We start from the raw sequence: 23,071 nt of genomic DNA, 5'->3' as shown, positions 1-23,071 counted from the left end.
AAGGGCATTAGCCCGCGTGCGGTCTTCTGCCATCAACAACAACCAGGATGGTGAGCGTCGCTTACCGCAGTCGTCTTTTTTCGAATTCGAGCAATTTGCCCCTTGGTACAAATTCTGCGCTGCTGGTTAATCTACGAAGACCAGGAGACGCAGGAACTGCGCTGGAACATGGCGAAATTCTGCGTGATGATCCACAACATCTGGAGAGAAGGGGTACTGGAAGTCTGAACTTCTAAATGTTCATCACAGCAGCAGATCATTGCCTTGGCGTAGTACTCGCAGTCTCGGAATACGAGCACAAGAAAGTCATCATGACAAGGGATCGTAAGCCTACTGATTTGGACCGGGCCTTGATTTCAGTCAATCCTCACACTCCAGCTACAATACGGTATGTTTTACTTGATTGTTGTCTGCAGGTTGTTAACGGTGGCTAGGTCAGGCTGGAGCCTATGAATCCCCCTCCAGGTTGACCTCCTCACATGAGACGCTGCTACGAGATTTGTCAGAAAACTTCCAACCACCGGCCTTTCTTACACCGACACCCAATCACAAGCCTGAATTACACCGAGATGAAGTATACGCTCGACATCCAATCACAGGCCGTTCTGGCACCGAGATTCAACGACAGCTCCGGCAGCTGTCTTTCAAATAATTAATTCCTCACCTCATGGAATTCCCTGTCATCATGCAAGCAGCGTGAGTCCTGTGCACGTGCTTGTGGCTTTCTTTGATCTGCTGCCATGGCTTCTGACAACCAGCACCCAACCAGCCTGCTGCCTCAGAGCGAAGGCCAGGCTATGGCTCCAGCAGAGCTCGATGCGAAGGCTCTCTCAGACGAGAGCAGCGTCGAAGAGGCGCCTCCTCCCCTATCATTCCCCGAAGGAGGTGCCATGCAGGAGCCATGTTTTGCACGTTCGGATACATCAATTCATTTGGGTCAGTGCACCTTGATGCATGAGACTTTCAACATGCTGACGGCGAGCAGTGTTTACCAGACGTACTACGAGAGTCACCAGCTGCGAGACTACAGCCCCTCGGCCATTGCGTGGATTGGATCTCTCCAGCTGTTTTTCATCTTCATCGGCAGCCTTTTTGGTGGTCCGCTGTTTGATCGATATGGAGGAATCGTGAGTATGAACCCTCCGCCAAGCAAGCATCTCCTAATTGTAACAGGTCATCGCACCCGCAGCACTCGTCTACGTCTTCTCAGTCATGATGACCAGTCTCTGCAAAGAGTACTACCAGTTCATCCTCGCCCAAGGCTTGCTCGGCGGCATGGCCCTCGGCATGACCATGGGTCCTGCCAACGCGGCCACACCGCAGTACTTCAACAAAAAGCGCGGCACCGCAGTGGGCCTTGCCATCGCAGGCACCTCGCTCGGCGGGGTCATCTTCCCCATCGCCCTGGATAAGATGTTTGCGCTCCCAAACATTGGCTTTGGCTAGGCCGTCCGCATCTGCGGCTTCATCATCCTTGCTATTCTCGCGCCGGCGTGTATCGCGATCGGAGCACGCTTGCCCCCGCGGAAGAGCCAGTTCTTCCTGCCGTCTGCGTTCAAGGAGATCCCGTACCTTCTGCTCATCGCGGCACTCTTCTTCCTCTTCATCGGCATGTTCACGCCCATCTTCTTCCTCCCGTCGTACATGAGCTCGCGCCTGGCGTTCTACCTCATCGCTATTCTCAATGCCGTGTCCCTACCGGGCCGAATCCTGCTGGGCATTCTGTCCGACAAGATCGGCCGACTCAACATGCTCGCTCTGGCAGCCATCAGCACGGGCATCATCGTCCTCTGCTGGCAGCGCGTGCAGGGCAATGCCGGAATCCTCGTCTTCACCGCCTTCTTCGGCTTCACGTCCGGCGCCATCTTCTCTTTCGGGTCCGTGGCGTTTGCCAGTGTGCCAAAGGACCCGCGAAACATCGGCACGTACATGGGGATGGGACTGGGTGTGGCGAGTGTGGCGGCGGTGATCGGTCCGCCTATCAACGGGGCGCTCGTCGCGCGGTACGGCGGCTTCACGCAGGTATCCATTCTGAGTGGCGTCTTCTGTCTGGCGGGGGGTTCATGACGGTGCTCGTCAAGGTGACCAGCGGGAAGGGTGTGTTTACAAAGAACTAGATAGACAGAGGAGTGGAGAGATACATCAAGGTTAAGAGCGTCCTATGATTGCATTAACCCTGGTCGGCGTACTTAGAACAAGGGTTAGAGCTGTTGAAATATACTGCTTCAGATAGCAATCCCATCTTATTTAAAATTAAGCAAGTAGGTAATCTTTTTTATGTCCTAACAACATGATGCAATGTACTGTACATACTGCAACAACACAGTCTCCGGGTGTAGGTACAGTAAGCACAGTATGTATGTACTGTACAGTTATAGATCATATAAGAGCAATACTTATTGACTCTAGACTTCTAGATAAATTTTGGGCTGACACCATTATGTACATACATACTGTACAACATTCCCCCTTGTCTTTTTTTTTTGGTAGTATTATTCGTAAAAAAAAAATCCCAACCAATAATTTGAAATGTTTTTAAACAGTACTTATTGTAGTCTGCTGCGTCCTTCGAATGTGGATAATGTTTCTGATTAATACGATATCCTATTTTTTTTATTTTTTTTTACTATGATGTTTTTTCAACTACAGCGGAGCTGCCTGCCTTAGCGGAACAGCAAAAATAACAAAAAAAAAGCCTTGCTTCGTGTCATCCTACATTGACGTATGTACTCCGTATGTATATGTACTCCTGTACGGTAAAGGACATGGCCATTCCATTCCAGCAGACAAACCCTTAATAATGGGCTAAACCAAACTACTACAAACAAAACCAACCAACCCTAAAACAGGTCGAACAGGCGTAAACTCCACCTCACTGCTCCCATCGCATCCCCCCGGCGTACTAAGCGCATACCGCTCCACCACAGCCAGCGTCGCGAGTTTGAATACTACATCTGCGATATTCTTGCCCAGACACCGGCCGCTGGCCCCTCCGGCGCCGAAACGCATGAATCCGTACCGGCACTTGCTCGGGGGCATCTCTCTGAAACGTTCGGGTCGGAAGGCGTGTCCGTCTGCGCCCCAGGTGACGGGGTCAGTGTTCAGACGCCGCACGTCGATGACGACGGGAGTGTTGGCGGGGACGTGGTAGCCGCCGATGGTTTTGGGTACGGCGGTGCATTCGGGGAGGGAGAACCCTGGACGCGATGCATGTGAGTATGAAGTTTGGGCTTGGTGGGATAATAAAAGACAGAGAAAAAGAAAAGGCTGGGGCATACAGAATGCTGGCGACAGACGCATGCTCTCCATCATCAAAAAGTTCAGCAGCGAGTCCTGCTTGGCGAGGTATTTGACGACATTGTACTGTTCTTGCGCCTTTTGCGCCGCGATCTCAGCGCGAAGAGCACTCTGGAAGGCTGGATCTGCGGCGAGCTTGGTGAAGATTGTGTTGAGGACGGCGGAGCTGACGTCGACATTGGCGAAGAGGATCTCGTCGAGGGTGTGGAGGAACTGAAAATGCAACCTTAGTGAGCTACGCCAGACAGGAGTGATGGACATGGATGGAAGTGCAGTACCTCGGTCTTGGTCATCTCCTTGGCTTGATCCACACCCTGATAGATGCGCTCAAGTGGACAAGCGAGGTTGTTCTGTCGGAATTAGCATATATAATGCAAGCAGAAAATTTGAGAGAGGCTTACCTTTCTTGCATGGTTGATAATATCCACGTTGAAGCTTTCCCACTTCTGGTTATACTCTCTCATCCGTTTCCTCGCCGCCGTATCCATCCAGTTTCCCAACTTGGTGGTCACGCGCTTGTTGATGATGACATCGTGCAGTACGACCTCGTGCAGAGTGTTGATCTCCAGCAGCGTGGAGTATAGCTTGAACTGTCAGCGAAGACGTTGCTTCTTCCTATAAAAGTGGCAACATACCTCATCGCTGAAGACATCGCCATATAAATGCTGCGCAACTAGCTGGAATGGTAAAAACCGGCATGGCTTCTTCACGTCCACAATAAAGCTTCCAGGCTGAGGCGATTTCGCCTCTGCAGGCAACGTGCCGACCCACCGGCTGATACTTGCTGCGAACTTTGGGATTGCCTGCCTGCTGGGCTGGAATGCGAATTCGGGGTCGAAGTACTTGCGCATGATTTTCCATCGCTCCCCGGCCTTGACACCGACGGCATCTCCGAGAATGCTGTTGTGGATGTTAATGCCTGAATTGGTTAGGGTTAGGAGATACACACCCTCCAAAGTATTCGCCCATGTTCAGGTTGGGTGGCTTGGGATGATCTGCATGCTGTGAGCTCCTCTGCGTGGAGGTGGATGCAGACGGAGCTACTTGTGTTTGGTGTCATCCTTGTAAAAGTCTCGCAGATGGTCCGGCTGGGTAATGACGAGCTCTCGAGACCGGCCGTTATGGATGAGATATGGTTCATCTCCGGCGAGGGTCTTTCCTTGGTCAGACAGCTGCAAGCTAGAGGACGGTTGTTAGCGTTGTTGGCTCAGTTGCTGCTGGAGACACATGTAGAGACACCTTTGGACGAATTTCGCAACCCGAGCGTCTGAAGGGAGCTCTTCGATCTTTCTCCCGTCCTTGATGCAGGTACCAAATATGATTTTGTCTGAGTAGAAAACAACCAGCGAGAAGAGAATCGCGAGACTGGTTGCCGCAGACACGATCACGAACGTGTCCGGAAACGGTGTATTCTTCATGACTAGTTGAGTTTGAGTCTCGTTTCTGAACTCCATGATCCTTTCTCAGCAGAGATATGAGACAGAAGGAGATGAGGAGCTAGCACGGGAATCCATTAGGCCTGAAACCCGCAAAATAGGATTGCAAGGTACCTACTTAAGCTTAATGTTACGGAGATTCGGGAATTTCCCGTCCAGTCACGTGGAATCGCAGCTCTAGAGACACTAATTCCATGCAATCGAAGCTTCTCCGAAGCCTATGCTGGAAGACTCCGGGCCAATCGCGAAAGTCATGGGGATTCTGTCACGGAGCGGACATATACCGCGTTGGGGCCAAATTGCTTCTGAAAATCCCGTTGCGGCCGAATGCCCGTTAAGAAAGACAATGATGAAACAGGCGATATTTTTGACATGATTATGTATAATTCATATCTACAGTTTATGACGTGCTTTCAAAAAAGTCTTGACGGACGATCAACTCGACGATCAACACGCTCAACATGATGTCGATACCGCAGACACAGAAGACGCTCAAGATCACCAAGCCGGGCCAAATCGAGCCTGTTCCCTTCAGCGCCATTCCTCAGATTGGACCGGATGAAGTGCTAGTCCAGGTCGCCTACGTCGCCATCAATCCTTTTGACGGCAAATCCGCAGACCTCTCACCAACTGTAGGGGCGACGGTAGGATGCGATTTTGCGGGAAAAGTCGTCGCCCTCGGCAGTGCTGTTACCAGGGACTTCTCAATCGGTGATCGCGTTTGCGGATGCGTCTTTGGCAACAATCCAGACAGACTGCAGAATGGAGCGTTTGCCGAATTTGTCGCTGCGCCAGCAGATTTGCTTCTAAAGATCCCGCCCCAGATGTCTTTCCAGGCCGCAGCCACACTGGGCGTCGGAGTGGCCACCGTCGGCATGGCGCTGTATCACGCGATGAAACTGCGGCTCCCTGGGTCACCGGCAACGGGACCATGCTATGTCTTGGTATACGGAGGAGCGACGGCAACGGGAACGCTTGCCATCCAGATGCTTCAACTGTGAGTGAGCAGGCGTTATACTAACCAAGACTTATCTTACTGAAGTTGTCTCAGGTCTGGTCTGATTCCGGTCACTACTTGTTCGCCTCGCAATTTTGACCTGGTCAAATCTCTTGGAGCGGCGAAGGCATTTGACTACCATTCGCCGACTTGTGGTGATCAGATCCGCGACTTCACTGGAAACAAGCTTGTATACGCCCTCGACTGCATCACGGACACAGGATCGATGAAGATCTGCTACGAAGCCATTGGCAGTGCCGGAGGGCAGTATCTAAGTCTCGATCCTTTCCCCATCCGCGGCCACACCCGACGCAGCGTCAAGCCGAACTGGATTCTCTCACTGACAATGTACAACGAGCCTATCAATTGGAAAAGGCCATTCAAGCGGGATGCGAGACCGCAAGACAGAGAGTTTGCCCGGAGCTGGTTCCAGATTGCCCAGAGTCTGCTGGACGCAAACGAGATCAAGCCGCATCCGCATCAGATGAGAAGCGGTGGATTAGAACGGGTGATTGACGGCATTGATGCTGTCCGGAAGGGCGAGGTGTCTGGAACGAAGCTTGTCTATCAGGTCCAGCAGGTAGTTTGCTAGAAAATCCAATTCCTTTCTACCAAGAGAGCCGCGTATATTATTCGCATTGAAGTCTGTTGACTACGTGAGCGAGGAAGTTAGATGTGGAAGAAGGTAGGCGAGCGGTGCCAGGGGCCCTAGCCCTATGCCCTAGCCCCAAGTCCTGAACCCTAGGTTTAGGTCTAAGTTAGGTCTCGGAGTCTCCTTGCTGGAGAGCCAAGGAATTGTCCGCGATATCTCCGCCATCTGCTTTTCCCTGTCCAGTGGTCGTTAGCCATGAAAAGAAACAATGCGGAGAAAAAAAAATAAGAAAAATGACAAAAGGATAATCTTTTCAGTCTTCGAGAAGACTGAAACCGGAGGCTGTAAGGCGCAGACGCTGCAAGGCCGGAAAATTGATCGAATTTTCCGCCCCGACTGAGCAACATCAAACACATCGGGCCGGACAGCTCGAGCAATTCGCGGCATTTTCTGGAATTGTCACCCATGCATACTCTAGGCGTTAATCATTATTGCAAAACCATGGGGACGGAACACGATACGCAGTGCTCCGCATTGTCGCCCCCATTGAGCGTGGTGGGAATCTCTGCCAACCTTCCTTGCATCGAGACAGCGACTCTGGAGAGTTTGATAATGATCTGAATGACCATAGACTCAGAACAGAACTATGATCTTGATTGCGAACAAGCAGCTTGATTCTTCGCAGCACTTACATGTCTCACTCTACGCCTCAGGATGCCTAATGCAGTAGAGAGGCTCCCTTCTGGTACGGTCCTCATCGTCGGTGGCGGCCCAGTAGGCTTGATCCTCGCTACGACACTCGCCCACCATGGCGTCAGGAGCGTGCTGCTGGAGCGCAACCTCACCACGACTCGCTGGCCCAAGATGGACCTGACCACCGCCCGATCGATGGAGATTTTCCGCAGTCTCGGCATCGCAGAAGGGCTGCGGAAGCGCGGTGTGGCATCTCACTTTCCATTCACCTGCCTCTTCTCAAGTGGTCTTCACGCAGACAAGGCCATCACATCGTGGCAACTTCCCAGCGTCGACGAGTTCCGGGTGCAGACAGTCTTGCTGCTCAGCGCCGAGAGAGAGGACTGGCGGCATCTGTCATGCACATTGGCCTGGTAACTGATGTCGGATACATTGCACGAAGAGGCCGAGCCATGGAAGAACGGTTACGGAAACTGTTCTTCATGCCTCTTTCGGAGTCCGACATCCATCATTCATTTGCTGAGGCTATATTGGCTGGCAGACCCGACTCTGGGCGCCAGCCTGAGATTATCATTGGACTCCAACCGTTTGTGGACTCTCCGCATGCAAAGGTACGTCCGCCTTGGGAAAGCAATCCGCGATTCTCTCACTTCGTTACCCAAGAGGCGATGCAGGAGAAGCAAATGCAGACCGAATCGGCAGCTACCAACATCAAGCAAGCGTTGAAGGAAGTGGTTTCCGAGGAGTCTGCGTTGCAAATGGTGCAAGACGCATTTTCAAGGAAATTGGAATCCATGATGCAGCTTGCGCCAAACAGTGTCAATGTCAATGTGCCACTCATCGATCTTGGCTGCGATTCGTTACTGGCCATTGAAATTAGAGGATGGTTCCTAAAAGAGCTTCAGATGGACGTCCCCGTCCTCAAGGTCCTCTCAGGCGATACTGTGGCTCAGCTCTGCCACGATGCGACGAAGAAATACCTTGCCTCGAGACTTCAAACGGCCCAGAAGGAAACGGCGCCGGATTTCAGGAAGGCCGAAGATATAGTCACGGACAAGAGCGGCCTCATCCCCAGTGCAACTGTCAATCAGGCCTCACAGAGTGTCAACGACGTCGGGGAAAGAGACACGGAAGATGACACTAGCAGCAGTGTTGATGACTCCCTGAAGAGCTCGCTGATGCGCAGCATGCAATCAAGTACTCAGCTTCCGCTCGACGGCGTAGAGACACCTGACAGCCTTCCCACACCGATGCCGACAGACGTTGATAGCAACCCTCTCGACGATGCGATTGACAAGAGCATCAAACACACTCAACCGGCATCTTACGCCTCAATCTCGGCTTTGGTTTCTAACAAAGTACCTCCCATGATCCGACAACTTACAATGTGACAGTCTCCTATGATGTCACTGGCACTTTGCAGATGTCCAGACTCAAACGTGCCCTGGCCGCGACAATTTGCCATCATGAGTCTCTGCAGACTTGCTTCTTTGAACAGCCGGAGAGCGGTATTCTCATGCAGGGGGTCTTGTCATCACCTTCATATGTCCTCAACCACGTACAGTCTGGAGACGAAACGAGTGTCAAGCAGGAGTATGAGCGGTTGAAAAACCATATATGGGATCTCGAGAAAGGCCGGACCTTCGCAGTAACGATAGTCTCTCAAAGCCAGAGCCGCCACACCATCATCTTTGGATATCATCACATTGTTATGGACGGCGTCAGCTGGCACATCTTCCTGCGGGACTTGGACATGGCCTACCAAATGCGACCTCTGAATCGAGGTCCTAAAGAGTACACTGACTTTTCAAGAGAGCAGCTGCTTGCTGCTGAGAACGGAAAATTCGCAAGCCAACTCCAGTTCTGGCAGGAAAAGCACAACCCATTGCCAGATGTAATGCCTTTGCTCCCCATCGCGCAGACTAGGCGCCCAGATGTTCTGCAGACGTACGAGAGCCATGTCCTGCGCAGGGAGATCGACCAAGCCCTGGTGTCTAAGATTAGACGGGCGAGCCAGATGCTCCACGCTACTCCGTTCCACTTCCACCTCGCCATCATCCAGGTCATCTTCGCTCGCTTCCTTGAACTTGAAGATCTCTGCATTGGAGTTGCTGATGCTAGTCGGACTGATAACAACTATGCGGATACCGTGGGCTTCTTCCTCAATCTCCTTCCTCTCCGTTTCCAGGTGAAGAGGAGCGACGAGTTCCAGGAGTTGGTACGGCGCACGTCTCAGAAAGTCTTTGCGGCCTTACCGAACTCGGAGGTCCCGTTTGACCTTGTGTTGGACACGCTCAAAGTTCCAAGGTTTGCTGGTCACAGTCCTCTGTTCCAAGTGGCAGTCAACTACCGGATGGGTGCCCTGTTGCAAAGACCACTCAGCGACTGTCAATTGGAGATTTCTTCCGCAGATGACGCCAAAAACCCCTACGATATCAGTTTTGGCATTACCGAGACCTCTCTGGGTACTTGTCTGCTAGAGCTCACGACCAAGCAGCTTTACACTCTTGAAGCCTCTGAGCTCGTGGTGGACATGTACGTTCACCTGCTTGAGACTTTATCGACCGATGTCTCAACTAAGATTTAAGACTGCCAATTGATGAATCCTGCCAAAATTGACCAAGCCATTGGCCTCGGAAGGGGTTCCCGAGTGCAGTATGGCTGGCCGACAACACTTACAGAGAGATTCGATGACATCAAACAGGCATATGCTACTGAGATTGCCATCAAGGATGAAGCAACAGCCTTTACCTACTCCCAGTTGGGGGCAAACGTCAACGTCATTGCCAAATTCATGTCTGACAAGGGATTGAGCCCTGGCACTCGGGTGGCTGTCTTGTGCAAGCCATCCTCTGACGCCATCGCTTGCATGCTGGCCATCCTACGCATTGGCTGCATCTACGTTCCTCTTGATGTTCGCTTGCCGCAAGGCCGGCATCTTGCTATGATTGATACTTGCACACCAGGCCTCCTACTGTGCCATTCCGATACCTATGACATCGGCCTCCAACTCCAATCTTCCTGCAAAAGTAACATTAACATTAGCGACATTTCCAAGCTTTCCCACGTTGAAGGAGAGGAAGAAGTCAAAAATCTGGCACGTCCGACCGAACCTGCATTCCTGCTCTTTACCAGTGGAACGACAGGTGTTCCCAAGGGGATCTTGCTTTCCCAAGCCAACTTTGTCAATAATCTGGCTCTGAAGACAGAGGAGCTGGCAATTGGTCGGGAGATTGTTCTGCAACAGAGCTCACTTGGCTTTGATATGTCAATTGTCCAAACTTTCTGTGCTCTTGCAAATGGCGGAACATTGGTTGTGGCACCAAGAGAATCCCGGGGTGACCCTGTGGAGCTTTCCAAGCTGATGCTGAGAGAAGGTGTCACATTCACCATTGCAACACCTTCCGAATATCTCATGATGCTCCGGTACGGTATAGAGTTCCTGAAGAAGCACACCTCATGGCGCCAGGTTTGCATGGGAGGTGAGGCAGTCACCCAACAGCTTGTGCGGGCATTCCAGAGCCTGGAGCGCCCGAACGTGAGGTTGACGAACTGCTATGGTCCAACGGAGATCACTGCAGCTGCGACGTTCCAGAACATCCCCTTGACTTCGGATAATACTGGCACGAGCAACGGCCAAAACTTGGTCGGCAAGGCGTTGCCCAACTACTCCGTCTACATTGTCGATGACAATTGTCAGCCACTCCCAATTGGCTCTGCCGGCGAAATTTGCATCGGAGGAGCTGGCGTTGCACTTGGATACCTGGACCCCGAGCAGACCAAATCCAAGTTTCTCCCGGATCCACACGCAACTGCTGAGGACATCGCAAAAGGTTGGTCTACCATGTATCGAACTGGGGATAAGGGACGCCTGCTTCCGGATGGCACCTTGGTCTTCTTGGGTCGGATCGATGGTGATAGCCAGGTCAAGATTCGAGGGCTTCGCATTGAACTGGACGATGTGGCCAATACCATTCTCAAGGCCGGATCGGGTTTGATCTCTGACGCTGTCGTTACCGTCCGAGGAGACCCGGCTTTCCTGTCGCTCAGGTTGTGTTTGCGCCTGGAAAGAGCATGGATGAGACCGAATTGCAGCAGCTCGCCAAAGACCTCCCATTGCCGCAGTACATGGTTCCATCGATGATCATCCCCTTGGAGCGTCTACCGACCAACGCAAATGGCAAGACTGACCGAAAAGCCATTGCGACACTGCCTCTACCCGAACAGAGTCGTCAACCAAAGATCGTTGAGCGCCTCACGCTTTCTGAAGGTGAACTTCGGCTCCTATGGCAAAAGGTCCTCCCACAGTCCGGAGCCTCTTCGCCTTTGCGTCCCGATTCCGATTTCTTCATGCATGGCGGCAACTCAATGCTGCTTGTGAGACTACAGGGTATTATCAAAGAAGCTATCGGAGTCTCGATTTCCATTATGGAGCTGTATGAGGCAAGCACGCTGCGCGGAATGGCTGCTCGTATTAGCTCCAAGAAGGACGAGCAGCGAGACGAAGCAATTGATTGGACGCGTGAGACAGCACTGTCGGAGGAAATGACAGCCGCGCCTCGGCGGGAACAAGAGCAGAGGCATCAAAACCGAGAAGTGTTGCTGACTGGATCAACGAGTTTTCTGGGCAGCGCCATCCTGGTGTCTCTTTGTTGAGGATCCCAGCGTGACCAAGGTGCACTGCGTCGCTATTCCGCCCGAGAGTCAAGCTGCCCTTCCAAAATCCGAAAAGATATTGACCTATACCGGCAGTCTCCTCGCACCTTCTCTTGGCCTTTCCGAAGCAGAATGTATCAAGCTGCAATCATCGGTCGACTTGATCATCCATGCAGGTGCCAACGGACATTGCCTCAACAACTTCTCATTGCTGCGTGTGCCGAACTTGCATTCAAGCCGATTCTTGATCATGCTTGCGCTTCCTCGTTCGATACCGATTCACTTTCTGTCTTCTAACCGGGTTACACTTCTCTCTGGCAGCACCGCCCTTCCTCCAGTGTCTGTCTCAACACACTTCCCGAAGACCGATGGCTCCGAAGGCTTTACAGCAACGAAGTGGGCCAGTGAGCGGCTCCTTGAAAATGTTGCGCAGGAGACAGGCCTGGCAGTCTGTGTGCACCGCGCATGTGCGGTCACCGGTGAGGAAGCCCCAAACGAAGACGCCCTGAATGCGCTGCTGAAGTATTCCCGCCTCCTCCGGGCCGTTCCTCGCTTTGAAAATTTCGAGGGCTACCTCGACTTCTGACGTGCACGAAGTGGCAGTTGAGATTGTCCCGGAAGCGTTGACAGCGCCCAGTATCAACCAAAGTTCGCATGCGCGCTTCGTCCATCACTCCAGTGGGAAGAAGGTCCCGATGAATAAGTTCCGGCAGCACATGGAGACTTTGCATGGATGCCGCTTCGAGGAGTTGAGCGTCGCGGAGTGGGTAGAAAGGGCCATGAAGGCGGGAATCGATCCGCTGATCACGAGCTATCTGGAAGCGATGGTGCAGAAGGGAGAAATCATCAGATTTCCGTACATGGGCGAGAAAGAAGAAACTTTATGAAGACGAAGGACGAAGGATGGAAGAAGAGATTGTCCAGTTGAATTTCTTATGTTACGGCATTATTATTATAGAGATTTGCATAGTCATTGCGGGTTTGAAGTGTTCTTACGATGTGTATTCTTTGTTATCATGTTTAATATATATAAAGAATGGCCTAGACAAGCATGATATATTTTATTATCTACGATACAATATGGCAATATCGTGTTGTCTAACGAAATGAGTTCAATAAATAAGCAATTGAGTTCAGCCAATTGCTTTCGTTTTACGTTCTTTCCCCCCTTTCTCTTCGAGTTTGCAGTAGAAAGCCATTATTATTATTATTATTTATTATTGGTTCTGCAAATGCTCATCGCCATCCATCATCAAGAGGATCATTACGGAGTACGGAGTACACACACGCTCTACGTGTTGTGTCGCGTCGCGTCGCGTCGCGTCGGGAGGGGACGTGGAGATCTGGCGGTGAACTGACTTACCGCTCTTCGTGATCCACTCTGAGTGAGGGGCCAGAATTTGAATTTGAAAGAGAGAGACATGCATGGCTGGGCTGGACTGGCAGCAGAAACCACTGTTTCAAACAATGCAGGAACGGATGAGACGGACATGACTATTAACTAGCTGCAGATGCAGGTGTCTGCAGGATTGTTATTATTTCTGAATTGAATAGGAAAGGAAAGGAAATCCTCCAGAATTCGATGGAAGATGTCTCGGGCGGTCAACAGGGCGGTCTAAGCAGGAAGGAGCACAAGTTGAAGGCATAGGGTCCATCGCTCCTTCTCTTTCGGGTCTTGGATCTTGGGTCACGGGCGGCCCGCCCGGCTATCTTCCTTCGCCCACTTTCCATGGATTTGCCTGTAACCATTATTATCTCCGAAGAACTCCCTTAGTACGGAGTATTCTACGGAGTACTTTCCACCAGCCTCCTGCATACAGTATACCTGCAAGATCCCTGCACTTGTTGCAGACAGCAAGATGTACGGAGTACGGAGTATACCATGCAGTTTCACAGCCTTGCGTCAAGATGGACAGGTACAGTAATGCTCCGTACTCCGTGCTACCTCGTACCTGTAGGTACCTGTATTAATACTAACGATAAAGACTGTTCCTAGCCATCCTGGGAATAGTCCATGGCCCGGTGACCAACTTGGATGGGCGAATTTGCCTGTCAGCGTCGCGGCAGCGCCTGTCCTCGCTAATGAACGAATTTCCGCCTTCGCAAAGCTGCTCAGACCACTCCGGAGTAGATTCGAGTGGATCTTGAATTCGATTCAATGAACCACGGCGACATCACCCTTCCTCCTCTCCGTTCTCTGTACTCCGTACATACAATTGAACTGGTTGCAGTCGTCAGCCCGCTGTCAACTGTGCCCTGTCCGGAATCCTGCCACGCTGGCAAGCGCCGACCTAGGTAACTAACTTAGACAGGGCGGATGGGCTGGACGCTAACCTTAACCTGATGATTTCCGATCTACGGAGAACGGCGGGCCAGGACCAACCTTGAACCGTTGACCAGGGCGAATGATGGGAGTGCCACAGTGGACAGCGGCGGACAGGCGCTTCGCGGAGCTCGACCGGCGCTGGCCTAAGCTTGCTCCGATCCACCGCGGCAGAGGCATGTTGTGCCCAGACTAGCGGAAATAATGGAGAGCCCTGGCTCTGACACGTAGTTTCTCGATGCATCTCTCCTGCAGGACCAGCTCAACAAGGAGAAGCAAAGCCTCTTTTCGCCCTCGCCACTGTGCCGCTGGGGGCGCGGGGAAGGAACTGGGACTCTGAGTGAGACTTTGCGACTGGAAGGGGGCTCCAGACTGTGTATGACGTGCATGTTTCTCTTTGCGCTTGAGCCCGCGATTTTGTCGTAAGCAGCAGGCTGGGCGACGTCTGGATATTTTCGCTCCTCACGCGGTTTTTGTGGGATCGAGTTCGCTTTGTTCACGCCAATTCCTCGGGAATCGGACTCCGTCCCACTCCATGTCTTTCCAAGCAATCGGGGTCTTCGCGAGCGGCAATTGATCGCTGAACGGTTCTGCAGTGTCTGCAGTCGCAAGACGCGACTCGCGAACTGTCTGTGCCTGATTTTGCTGGCACCATCAGCATAGACAGGCCCAACGAACGCCTCACCACGTCTGATGCACACACGATGAATTGGAGAGACCAGCTCTTGCACAGCCGCGTCCTCCTCGTCTCTTTCCTCGTGCCCGATAGACATTCTGGACCTTTTCATCACTCGTGATTGGCGTGGTGGGCTAAAGATCCAGGCGCGCCGGTCCTTCCGGCTGGATTGGATCAAGTTGAGCCTCGAGGTATGCCATTGGACGCACCTCTTCAAATGAGCAACCTCAAAGCGAGATCATCATAGGAGCTAATGGCAACAAGAATCGGATAACGACCGCTCTTTTGTTCTGAAGTTGTCGTTTCTCGCCTCGCAAACTGTACATTACCTACCTGGCTCGCAAATCGTCAAAAGTCTGTCTGTACTGTACAACAGCGCTTTTTGCATTTCTCTGCTTTCCCCCTAAAAAGCTTACTCTGACACTCATCATTGTACGAATATCTTTGCCCCTGATTGATCTCCGGATCTTCTCAGTGAGATCTTTGGGAACTTTCCTTCAGAAAGACTCCACATTCTAATCACGAATCAAAGCGATTGTCCAATATCGCAAGCAATCGCGACTTGGAGTTGTCACTACCAATCCCCTATTCCTCTGCAGCTTCGCCATCGAGCGTGCTTCGGTTCGGATCGTGACGCGCCGGCTTGATCTCTCTAAGCGCCAGTACTGTTTACGAACCCAACGAGTCAGTCTACTTTGAAATTCGCGATCAACTACGACCGGTCTTATCTTACGAGGATTTGCTGTATGAATCTAGGGTATACGGTTGTTACCGCGCGCTACGAAGGTAGGCGCCTTCTATCCCTGAGTTGTTTCAAGTTTCACCGTTGTTTCTCCTTTGCCGCCCGGGCGGCTATACCGGGCGACATCAATTCTATAAATGATGCGGATTTGCATGCATTCCATCTCCTGACGGGATGAACTGAAAACTCGCAAAGCAGAGCACAGACGCCATCATGGCAGCAGACCTAGAGACTGACTCTCCTTGTCTTTCGCAGGAATTAGATACTTCTCTCTTCGCCATTTGGATGGCCTCCTCCGAAGTCGACCAGAAGTACCTGGGCCACCTCGCCGCCAGCACGAGCCATGACAACCCGTTTCTCTCGTCGATGCTGTACAAGATCCTAGGCTTGTCGGTGATCCTATCGAAAAAGCTCCTCCGGGCACGAAAGCTGCGGCGGCTGGATACCACCAGAGAGACCAAGTCCCTCCAGCTCTACCACCACATCATCTGGCTCTCGCGTGAAGGTTTGGTGATTATGGAGCAGTATATCCTGCCCATGGTCCAGGATTATGTGGAACTGAAAGTCCTCTCCTACAAACTGCGAGCGTCTTTCTACCACATCTTTGTCCTTTTCCACAACCAGCCCGCAATCCATCAGCCGGGCATCTCCAGTCTTCCGAGCTCTGGCGCCACCGATGGTGTGAGAGCCCAAGATTACAATCGCGATTCGATCTCCATCACGCCGCCACCGTTTGAGGGAGGACCCGTAAGGCCTAACTCAAGTTGCCCTCCCGGTCTGTTGCCAGTCCAGCCTCCAAAACCCGCCTCGTCCTTTCTCCTTCCCGCCCTCGACTACACACCCACGGCGACGCAGTGCTTCAGCTACGCCGCGACTCTCGCGGACGCTCTGCTTCCAGGGTCCCATCCGCTCCGGCTGTCGGTCAAGCTGGAGTACGCAGCATATCTGTATGACTGTCTCCACGACACGGATGCCTCTCGACGGCTGGCGAAACAGGCGATCGCGGACGTCTACAACGCGCAGGAAGGGATGGATGATGAGAGTTTCGAGGATGCCGCCGAGCTGGTCGGAATTCTGGGCAGGATGGTGAAGCGGGGCGGAATGACCAGCAGCGCGGGGGGTAGCACGCCCGGTCGTGACGGAAGAAGTACGCCCAGGCAGGAGACTACGCCTACGCCCACGCCGAAGAAAAAGACGCCACCAAGGATGGGTCTTGATGAGAGTACGACACCGACGGCTCCGATTATGAATCCTATTTAATGAGGCAGCAGTTCCGAGGTGAGCATTGACGAGGCAGAAGCAACTTGCTGCAGTTCGAATTGACGCATTGACGAGGCGTACGGAGTTAGAAATGTGACATTTATCTCGACATTTATCTCAACATTTTTGTGATGAGATTAAATTTAGGGTTATCATGTCATTTTGATTATGATATGATTTTGCTTTTGTTTTGCGTTGGGTGTTGTGATTTTTTTTTTCATCTGTTGGCTCTTTTCAGTTGATCTCTTTTCAGTTGATTTAGAGAGATGTATGTATGTACTATTTATTACTCTGGTTGATGCTTGTCTTGTTTATTGTTCTTTTCAGGGGAGGCAGTTTGTCTGCAACACCTACCAATCTCGCGTGTGTCATCCATCCATCTACCACAGAGTTAATACCTAATTAACTAATGAGAAAGAAGAAAAATAGATATTTGATTTTGGGACTTGTAGTACGTCACCTTGGTTGTGTCTTAAGCCATGGCCTTATATTATATTCCACTGTCACTTGCATCGAGTATCTTATTAGAATGATAGATAGATAGTTCGGAGGTCTGCCTGAGTAGATAGATACCTGCATGCATGAATGCATGTCCGCATACAGTATGTGCAGAGTACATCATGGTGCATATATTATGCCCACGTCATGCAGGTACAGCAGGACATAGTGGATTTCGCAAGCAACCTACCCACACTCACGAATGTGCATGCATAGATATGTACTGTACATGTACAGTACATACATATCCTGCAGTTAGGTGCAGCTCAATCAATGAATTCAATCTAATTAATACCTGATTTTATTGTTCAGTAGTGCAGTCCCATCGTTGGATTGGCCAACCATTATCATCTCGTTCTCTTCCTTTGTTGGTTGGTTGTTTGGAACCACGTCAACGTCAACCTTTGACAGTGATTGATGGATTGATTGATTGATTGATTGAGCACAGATAGATAGATAGATAGATTTAATCAATTAATTATTAACTAATTTTCAATTACCTAGGAACTTGTATTGTAGTTGGTGCTTTTGAAAACCATTCCAAAGAAGTATATAATAAATAAATAATAGGTACTAGTTCCTGGACTGGAAATTTTTACCTACGGATAATTAGATAGGCAAGTATTTCACTCTCTCCTCTTCCTCCTACTTCTTGTTCTTCTTCTTCTTCTTCTCTCTCTCCCTTTTTTTAAACTGTAGAAGATACACCCGATAATCATGTGGATACCTCCTTATTCCAGTATTGTGTCACAGGTATAGCAATATAGCAACATCGCATGAGTGGCAGTGCTTCATTCTGAGACAAGAAGTCGAGAATGTACCACAAATGAAACTCAATAAGGTATCACTTGCATGACCTGGAGAATGTTTTCTTTGTCTTCTGATAGCGGCAAACCCGCTTTGTTCTTTGTCTCGGTTTTCAGCATTGCTATTATGCTGTATCAAGAAAAGAAAAGAACTTTGTGATACTTTATATGTGCTACTATAGAGCCGATTGTTGCAGCAGGTGACTCCTTTCAGTCAATAGAGCAGCACAATAATGATAATAATCGGAGACCGGTGAAGTGAGTGAAATTGATACTTGCACAGAGATCATTGCCCAGGAACAATGTCTTGCATTTAAATAATAATGTCTTGTGTTTAAATATATCCTGCCCAATGACTTGTCGTACGGAAGATAAGGTTGTTATCGACAGGGTTACAAGGTCGACTCTGCGACAAGCAACATGCCTCCCAACTTCTGACTCGCGTTCACGCTTACCTGACGCCTGTCTCAACCTCAACGAAGGCTCTATTGAACTTTGAGCTGTCAGTGTAACGTCTTGTCCTTCCTCTGGGCTAAATTGATGCAACTGTTCAAGAGCATCGACAAGCATCTGCTCAACATCTACGTACTCATCCGTCCTCCTATATAACGAGCGATACCACTGTCCAAAATGCACGCAGCTTGCATTGTTCCTGGCACAGCCGTTGTCAGCTCTCGTCCGATTCCAAGAAAGAAAACAGCCTTCCTCAACAGCCTTCATGCAGCTTCGATCGCTTTTCCTGGGAGGCTGTCTGGCAGGTGCCTATGCGGCTGCTCCCACTGGAACTGCCACTGCCTGCGCGGAGGTCCGCAGCAGTGTTATCTCCACTTCGCACGCTGGTAGGGGATGTTGACTCTACTATATATATATATACATGTATTTACCGACAATGAATAGCTATTCCCACGGTGAGCGGCCAACTCGGCTACGACTGCCTGCAGTCCGTCCCGTTGGACGCGAAGGGGGCCCTCGATATGCTGGACTCGATCTTTCCCTACGTCAAATGGCAGACTGGTCAGTTCCAGATCGCTTGAAGTCATCACAGACTGACGTCTTCAGACGTGTCCTATCTGAAAAACCCGCCGCCCTCCTACCTGTCGCCCGCCGTGGACATCTGGGCCGAACTGTACGGGGTCTACGACAAGGTCAACAACTCCGCCTACGCCGGCGAATATGAATTCGAGGCCGATCTCTTCCAGACCTTCAATCTGGCCAAGGACGGCCATTTCCGCTTCTTGCCCGATCTCCTGACCCTGGCCATGACTTTCAGCCGCAACGTGGGCCTAGTGTCTGTGAGCCTGAACGGGACCGATCTGCCACAGATCTACGTGCATTGTATGTCTCTTCTCCTTCTCTTTCTCTGAGTCTTCTGACTCTCCAGCCGATATCAACGCCCTGGTGGCCAGTAAGGCCGGCAACTTCACCCCATCCCCCGTCACGTCGATCAACGGCCAAGATGCCGTCGCCTTCTTGAACGACTGGGCGCAGCTGGGAGTGCTCCAGGACCCCGATGCCGGCTACAACTCGCTCTTTTTCTCGAAGCCATTCGCAGCGACGAGTAGCGCGTGGCAGGGATACTTTGCCGGCAGCGAGCGCTTTGGCTACATCTGGCCTGGCAACCAGACAGAGATCGGCTTCCAGAACGGCACCACGCGCACGTATCCCACCATCGCCCGGGTGATCGGCGGCTTCAATGGCATCACCGACGGAGAGAGCATGTACCAGCGATTCTGCACGGGGGCCACACGCACAACAAACAAGCCCGCTGTCGCAAGTGCCTCCGCGACATCCACCCCGGTGCCAGGATACCCAGCCCCCGTGGTGGTCAGCTCCGACCATGTCATCTCGGGCTACTTCCTCAATTCGACCCGGAACTCGGACGTGGCCGTGCTGAGCCTGCTGAATTTCGATGCTGACACGCCAGCCGAATTCCAGGACGTCCTGCAGACCTTCCTCGCCGACGCCAAAGCTGCCGGCAAGACCAAGCTGGTCATCGACCTGTCAGCCAACGGCGGCGGCTACATTTTGCTGGCCTACGAAACTTTCCGGCAGCTGTTCCCCCAGATCGAGCAGGATGGCTTCAACCGATTTCGCTACACCCCGGCGCTGGCCGTCATGGCGCAGCAGTACGCCGCCGTCATCCCCGCGGACTTTGATCCCAACACGGCCTCGGAGGACATGATCGACATGTACCTGATGGTTCCCAACTACCGCTACGACCTGAACGTGACCGACGGGCCCTTCACATCCGTCGCGGACAAGATCGGTGCGCACGAGTACAACGGCGACAACTTCACCAGCATCCTCCGGTGGAACCTCAACGACCCGCTCACGACCACCAACACCACGTACGGCCTGGGCATGGAGATCACCGGCTACGGCAGCCGGCGCAACTTCACGCAGCCGTTTGCGGCGGAGGACATCGTCATGCTGTACGACGGCTACTGCGGGTCGACGTGCGTGATCTTCTCCGAGTTCATGCGCGTGCAGGCCGGAGTCAAGAGCATCGCGCTGGGCGGGCGGCCCTCGAGGGGACCCATCCAGGCAATCGGCGGCTCCAAGGGGGCCAACAACTACGGCTTCGACGTCATGCAGCGGATGGCGGAGCTGACGCTGAATTCCGGCACGACGGAGCAGCAGCACTGGGACAACTGGACGGCGCTGACGCAGATGGACTTGCGCGCCTTCAACCGGGCGATCGACACGTCCATCAACGTGCGCGACAACATCCTGCGCGATAACCTGGCAGACGGGCTGCCGGCGCAGTTCGTCTACGAGCCGGCCGACTGCCGACTGTTCTACGAGCCGGCGATGATGGTCGACGTGGCAGCGACATGGGAGGCGGCAGCGGACGCAGCGTGGGGGAGCAAGCCGTGCGTGAATGGACACTTGGGGTTGAAGAAGCGGACTCTCACTAAAAGGAAAAACCTTCATCCAGCGAGGCCGCTCCAGAAGAGAACGATCAAGAGGTTTGAACCGCTGCAGAAAGATCGGTTCTGGCATTATCGCCATGGGACGAAGGTGCCGTTCTAGGACATACATCTCCAGAGGACACCTCAAGAGGACGTGTCTAGACTAAGGATCGATCTGATTAAAAGTAGGAAAGAATGATAGCGAGTGGCATTCATGAATACATGGAATTAACTCCCCTCAACTGTATCCGGTCAGCTCTTAAAAAAAATTTAAAAAAAATAAATAAAAAAAAAACTCTCTCTCTCCTCAGAGTCCTTCCCAATACATGTAGTCCACGCACGTCACCAGCATGAATCAGATTAGGGCGCAGGTGGCATTACATACATACCACTCTGGGTAATAATCGTATATCTAGATCCAAATCTGGGTCTAGGTTCTAGGTAGGTTGCTGGTAGCCATGAAGGAAATTTGTGGTCGATCGACTATTTGATTGGGATTTCTTTCTTTCTTTCTTTCCGTCCTGTTCACGTACAGTTCCTGAATGAATGACTGAATGGATGGATGGCATTATTGATATACACATACAGTATGTACGTGCACACAGAGAGACAGAAGATAGAGATAGAGACAGAAGATATTCAGATTCGGATTCGAATTCAGATTCGGACTCCTGCCTAATCATACCTGACCTTCACAGCACATATGCACATACACACACAAACACACAAAGTACGTGTACATATATACTGTACTGTACTAACTGTCCTTCAACCTACCTAGGGATGTACACTAACTCATTCACCCCTGCACCACCTGACCAACCCTGTATTCCACCACCAGGGGCTTGTCCTTCTGATTGACGAAGCGGCCCTGCGCGACAAAGACGCCGTTCTCGAGGTCTTTGTAGCGCTCGTCGCCGGTCTGGAGGCCGTAGAGTTCTGTCAGTTGAAGGATTTCCTTTTTTTTTTGCTCATCCTTTCTTCAGAGTTAAAAATGATAGATAGATAGGTAGAAACGCACCTCGAAGGTAATATAAGTGACTATAAGTCAAACAATCAGGTCATGTTAGTTCTGGAAGTCCATTCCCTTGGAGAGAAAAAAAATGAAAAATGATGGTTAGGAATCGAACGTACAAGCATCGCCAAACGGCGTCGCGAGATCCCCCGCCTGGCCGGCAAAGATGCTCTTCACCTCGGGTGTGAGGCGTACGGTGCCTTTGTAGTTTAGGTAGATCAGCTGGATATTGCAAACCGTTAGTAAATAGCAGGTTCATTCATCTTTCCTCTTCGTTTTTTTTTTCTTCAGTGCTTCACAGCGGAAAGAAACGTGGGATTCGATAGATACGTAGGTAGGAGACATACCGCGCCATCATTGGTCCTGTTCCGTCATTCAATTCGCAGCAGTCAGTCAATCGGTCAGTCAATCAGCTCCAAGTCGTGGACAATTCATCATTCTGCTGTAACGCTCAAATATAGACATGTCAAGGTATATGTGATGTGTCATACTTCACCACCCCATGCGCATCCAACCGCATCCGCTCATTATCTGGGTCGACATGAATATAGTCGTTGCCCGTGCCGACAAACTCGCCGTGAATCGCTGGGGAGAAGCCTGCTTCAGAGGTGATGGTGCCTCCGGTCATGGGCTAGTCATTTCATCCATTTCTCCGGAAGGGAGAGGTTGTGTTAGTCTATCAATAAAAAAAAGAAAAAATAAAAGAAAAAATAAAAGGAAAAAAATAAAAGGACAAAATAAAAAAAAAAGAAAAAAAAAAGGTTAGTAGGGAATAAAAACGTACCACAATGGTCAGGCTCGTCTTGCGGTGGGCGCTGCCTGTACAGGATATGAAAGGTGATCAACACTCATCCTCCTCAGGTGCTCTATCAACTGGTTTGTGTTGGAATCATTCGTTCATGCATACCCACAGAGAGAGGCGGAGCGACAGTAACCTAGGAGAAGTCAATATCAGTGGTCCACCATCAACAACAGTTGATAACAGCTGAATAATGAGTGATATCAACGTGTCTAAGGGTAAGAGAGAGAGAGAGAGAGATAAATGCGACGGATGTGACAATGGCATCACCTCTGTACTGTGCAACATAACTATACCAGCAGATGCCTGTCTATATACATACCTGGATGGTAAAAGCGGGCTTGACGGATGGAAAGCCGGCCATATTTA

General features: G+C 51.3%; 11 protein-coding genes across 11 annotated transcripts; 7 read left to right on the top strand and 4 right to left on the bottom strand.

Moving 5' to 3' along the window:
- Window positions 1-667: 667 nt before the first annotated feature.
- Window positions 668-2,067, top strand: VTN77DRAFT_9277 (uncharacterized protein; the record flags this gene model as incomplete). Its single annotated transcript, XM_069425867.1, has 6 exons — window positions 668-696; window positions 770-936; window positions 986-1,127; window positions 1,190-1,209; window positions 1,262-1,386; window positions 1,447-2,067. The coding sequence occupies 6 exons, from the start codon at window positions 668-670 to the stop codon at window positions 2,065-2,067; spliced, it is 1,104 nt and encodes a 367-aa protein (XP_069274048.1).
- Window positions 2,068-2,805: 738 nt separating this feature from the next.
- On the bottom strand, window positions 2,806-4,266 carry VTN77DRAFT_9276 (uncharacterized protein; the record flags this gene model as incomplete). Its single annotated transcript, XM_069425866.1, has 6 exons — window positions 2,806-3,197; window positions 3,279-3,510; window positions 3,576-3,647; window positions 3,699-3,881; window positions 3,933-4,197; window positions 4,247-4,266. The coding sequence occupies 6 exons, from the start codon at window positions 4,264-4,266 to the stop codon at window positions 2,806-2,808; spliced, it is 1,164 nt and encodes a 387-aa protein (XP_069274047.1).
- A 71-nt stretch (window positions 4,267-4,337) lies between these two features.
- On the bottom strand, window positions 4,338-4,751 carry VTN77DRAFT_9275 (uncharacterized protein; the record flags this gene model as incomplete). The annotated part of the gene is made up of 2 exons (XM_069425865.1): window positions 4,338-4,476; window positions 4,537-4,751. 2 exons carry the CDS (start codon window positions 4,749-4,751, stop codon window positions 4,338-4,340), a joined length of 354 nt encoding a protein of 117 aa, XP_069274046.1.
- A 443-nt stretch (window positions 4,752-5,194) lies between these two features.
- On the top strand, window positions 5,195-6,322 carry VTN77DRAFT_9274 (uncharacterized protein; the record flags this gene model as incomplete). The annotated part of the gene is made up of 2 exons (XM_069425864.1): window positions 5,195-5,730; window positions 5,785-6,322. 2 exons carry the CDS (start codon window positions 5,195-5,197, stop codon window positions 6,320-6,322), a joined length of 1,074 nt encoding a protein of 357 aa, XP_069274045.1.
- Window positions 6,323-7,467: 1,145 nt separating this feature from the next.
- VTN77DRAFT_9273 (uncharacterized protein) lies at window positions 7,468-8,406 on the top strand (the record flags this gene model as incomplete). Its single annotated transcript, XM_069425863.1, has 1 exon — window positions 7,468-8,406. The coding sequence occupies one exon, from the start codon at window positions 7,468-7,470 to the stop codon at window positions 8,404-8,406; it is 939 nt and encodes a 312-aa protein (XP_069274044.1).
- A 32-nt stretch (window positions 8,407-8,438) lies between these two features.
- Window positions 8,439-9,602, top strand: VTN77DRAFT_9272 (uncharacterized protein; the record flags this gene model as incomplete). The annotated part of the gene is made up of 1 exon (XM_069425862.1): window positions 8,439-9,602. One exon carries the CDS (start codon window positions 8,439-8,441, stop codon window positions 9,600-9,602), a length of 1,164 nt encoding a protein of 387 aa, XP_069274043.1.
- Window positions 9,603-9,809: 207 nt separating this feature from the next.
- On the top strand, window positions 9,810-11,159 carry VTN77DRAFT_9271 (uncharacterized protein; the record flags this gene model as incomplete). Its single annotated transcript, XM_069425861.1, has 1 exon — window positions 9,810-11,159. The coding sequence occupies one exon, from the start codon at window positions 9,810-9,812 to the stop codon at window positions 11,157-11,159; it is 1,350 nt and encodes a 449-aa protein (XP_069274042.1).
- Window positions 11,160-14,140: 2,981 nt separating this feature from the next.
- On the bottom strand, window positions 14,141-14,782 carry VTN77DRAFT_9270 (uncharacterized protein; the record flags this gene model as incomplete). The annotated part of the gene is made up of 1 exon (XM_069425860.1): window positions 14,141-14,782. One exon carries the CDS (start codon window positions 14,780-14,782, stop codon window positions 14,141-14,143), a length of 642 nt encoding a protein of 213 aa, XP_069274041.1.
- Window positions 14,783-15,697: 915 nt separating this feature from the next.
- On the top strand, window positions 15,698-16,672 carry VTN77DRAFT_9269 (uncharacterized protein; the record flags this gene model as incomplete). The annotated part of the gene is made up of 1 exon (XM_069425858.1): window positions 15,698-16,672. One exon carries the CDS (start codon window positions 15,698-15,700, stop codon window positions 16,670-16,672), a length of 975 nt encoding a protein of 324 aa, XP_069274040.1.
- Window positions 16,673-18,694: 2,022 nt separating this feature from the next.
- VTN77DRAFT_9268 (uncharacterized protein) lies at window positions 18,695-21,009 on the top strand (the record flags this gene model as incomplete). The annotated part of the gene is made up of 4 exons (XM_069425857.1): window positions 18,695-18,815; window positions 18,874-18,990; window positions 19,036-19,311; window positions 19,358-21,009. 4 exons carry the CDS (start codon window positions 18,695-18,697, stop codon window positions 21,007-21,009), a joined length of 2,166 nt encoding a protein of 721 aa, XP_069274039.1.
- Window positions 21,010-21,687: 678 nt separating this feature from the next.
- Window positions 21,688-23,066, bottom strand: VTN77DRAFT_9267 (uncharacterized protein; the record flags this gene model as incomplete). Its single annotated transcript, XM_069425856.1, has 8 exons — window positions 21,688-21,810; window positions 21,910-21,929; window positions 22,023-22,125; window positions 22,251-22,266; window positions 22,395-22,534; window positions 22,688-22,722; window positions 22,811-22,838; window positions 23,025-23,066. The coding sequence occupies 8 exons, from the start codon at window positions 23,064-23,066 to the stop codon at window positions 21,688-21,690; spliced, it is 507 nt and encodes a 168-aa protein (XP_069274038.1).
- Between the last annotated feature and the right edge of the window lie 5 nt (window positions 23,067-23,071).

This window comes from Rasamsonia byssochlamydoides (assembly GCF_041956645.1).
Source record: "Rasamsonia byssochlamydoides strain NRRL 3658 unplaced genomic scaffold VTN77scaffold_85, whole genome shotgun sequence".
NCBI lineage: Eukaryota > Fungi > Ascomycota > Eurotiomycetes > Eurotiales > Trichocomaceae > Rasamsonia > Rasamsonia byssochlamydoides.
This window is presented reverse-complemented; position numbering and strand designations above follow the sequence as displayed.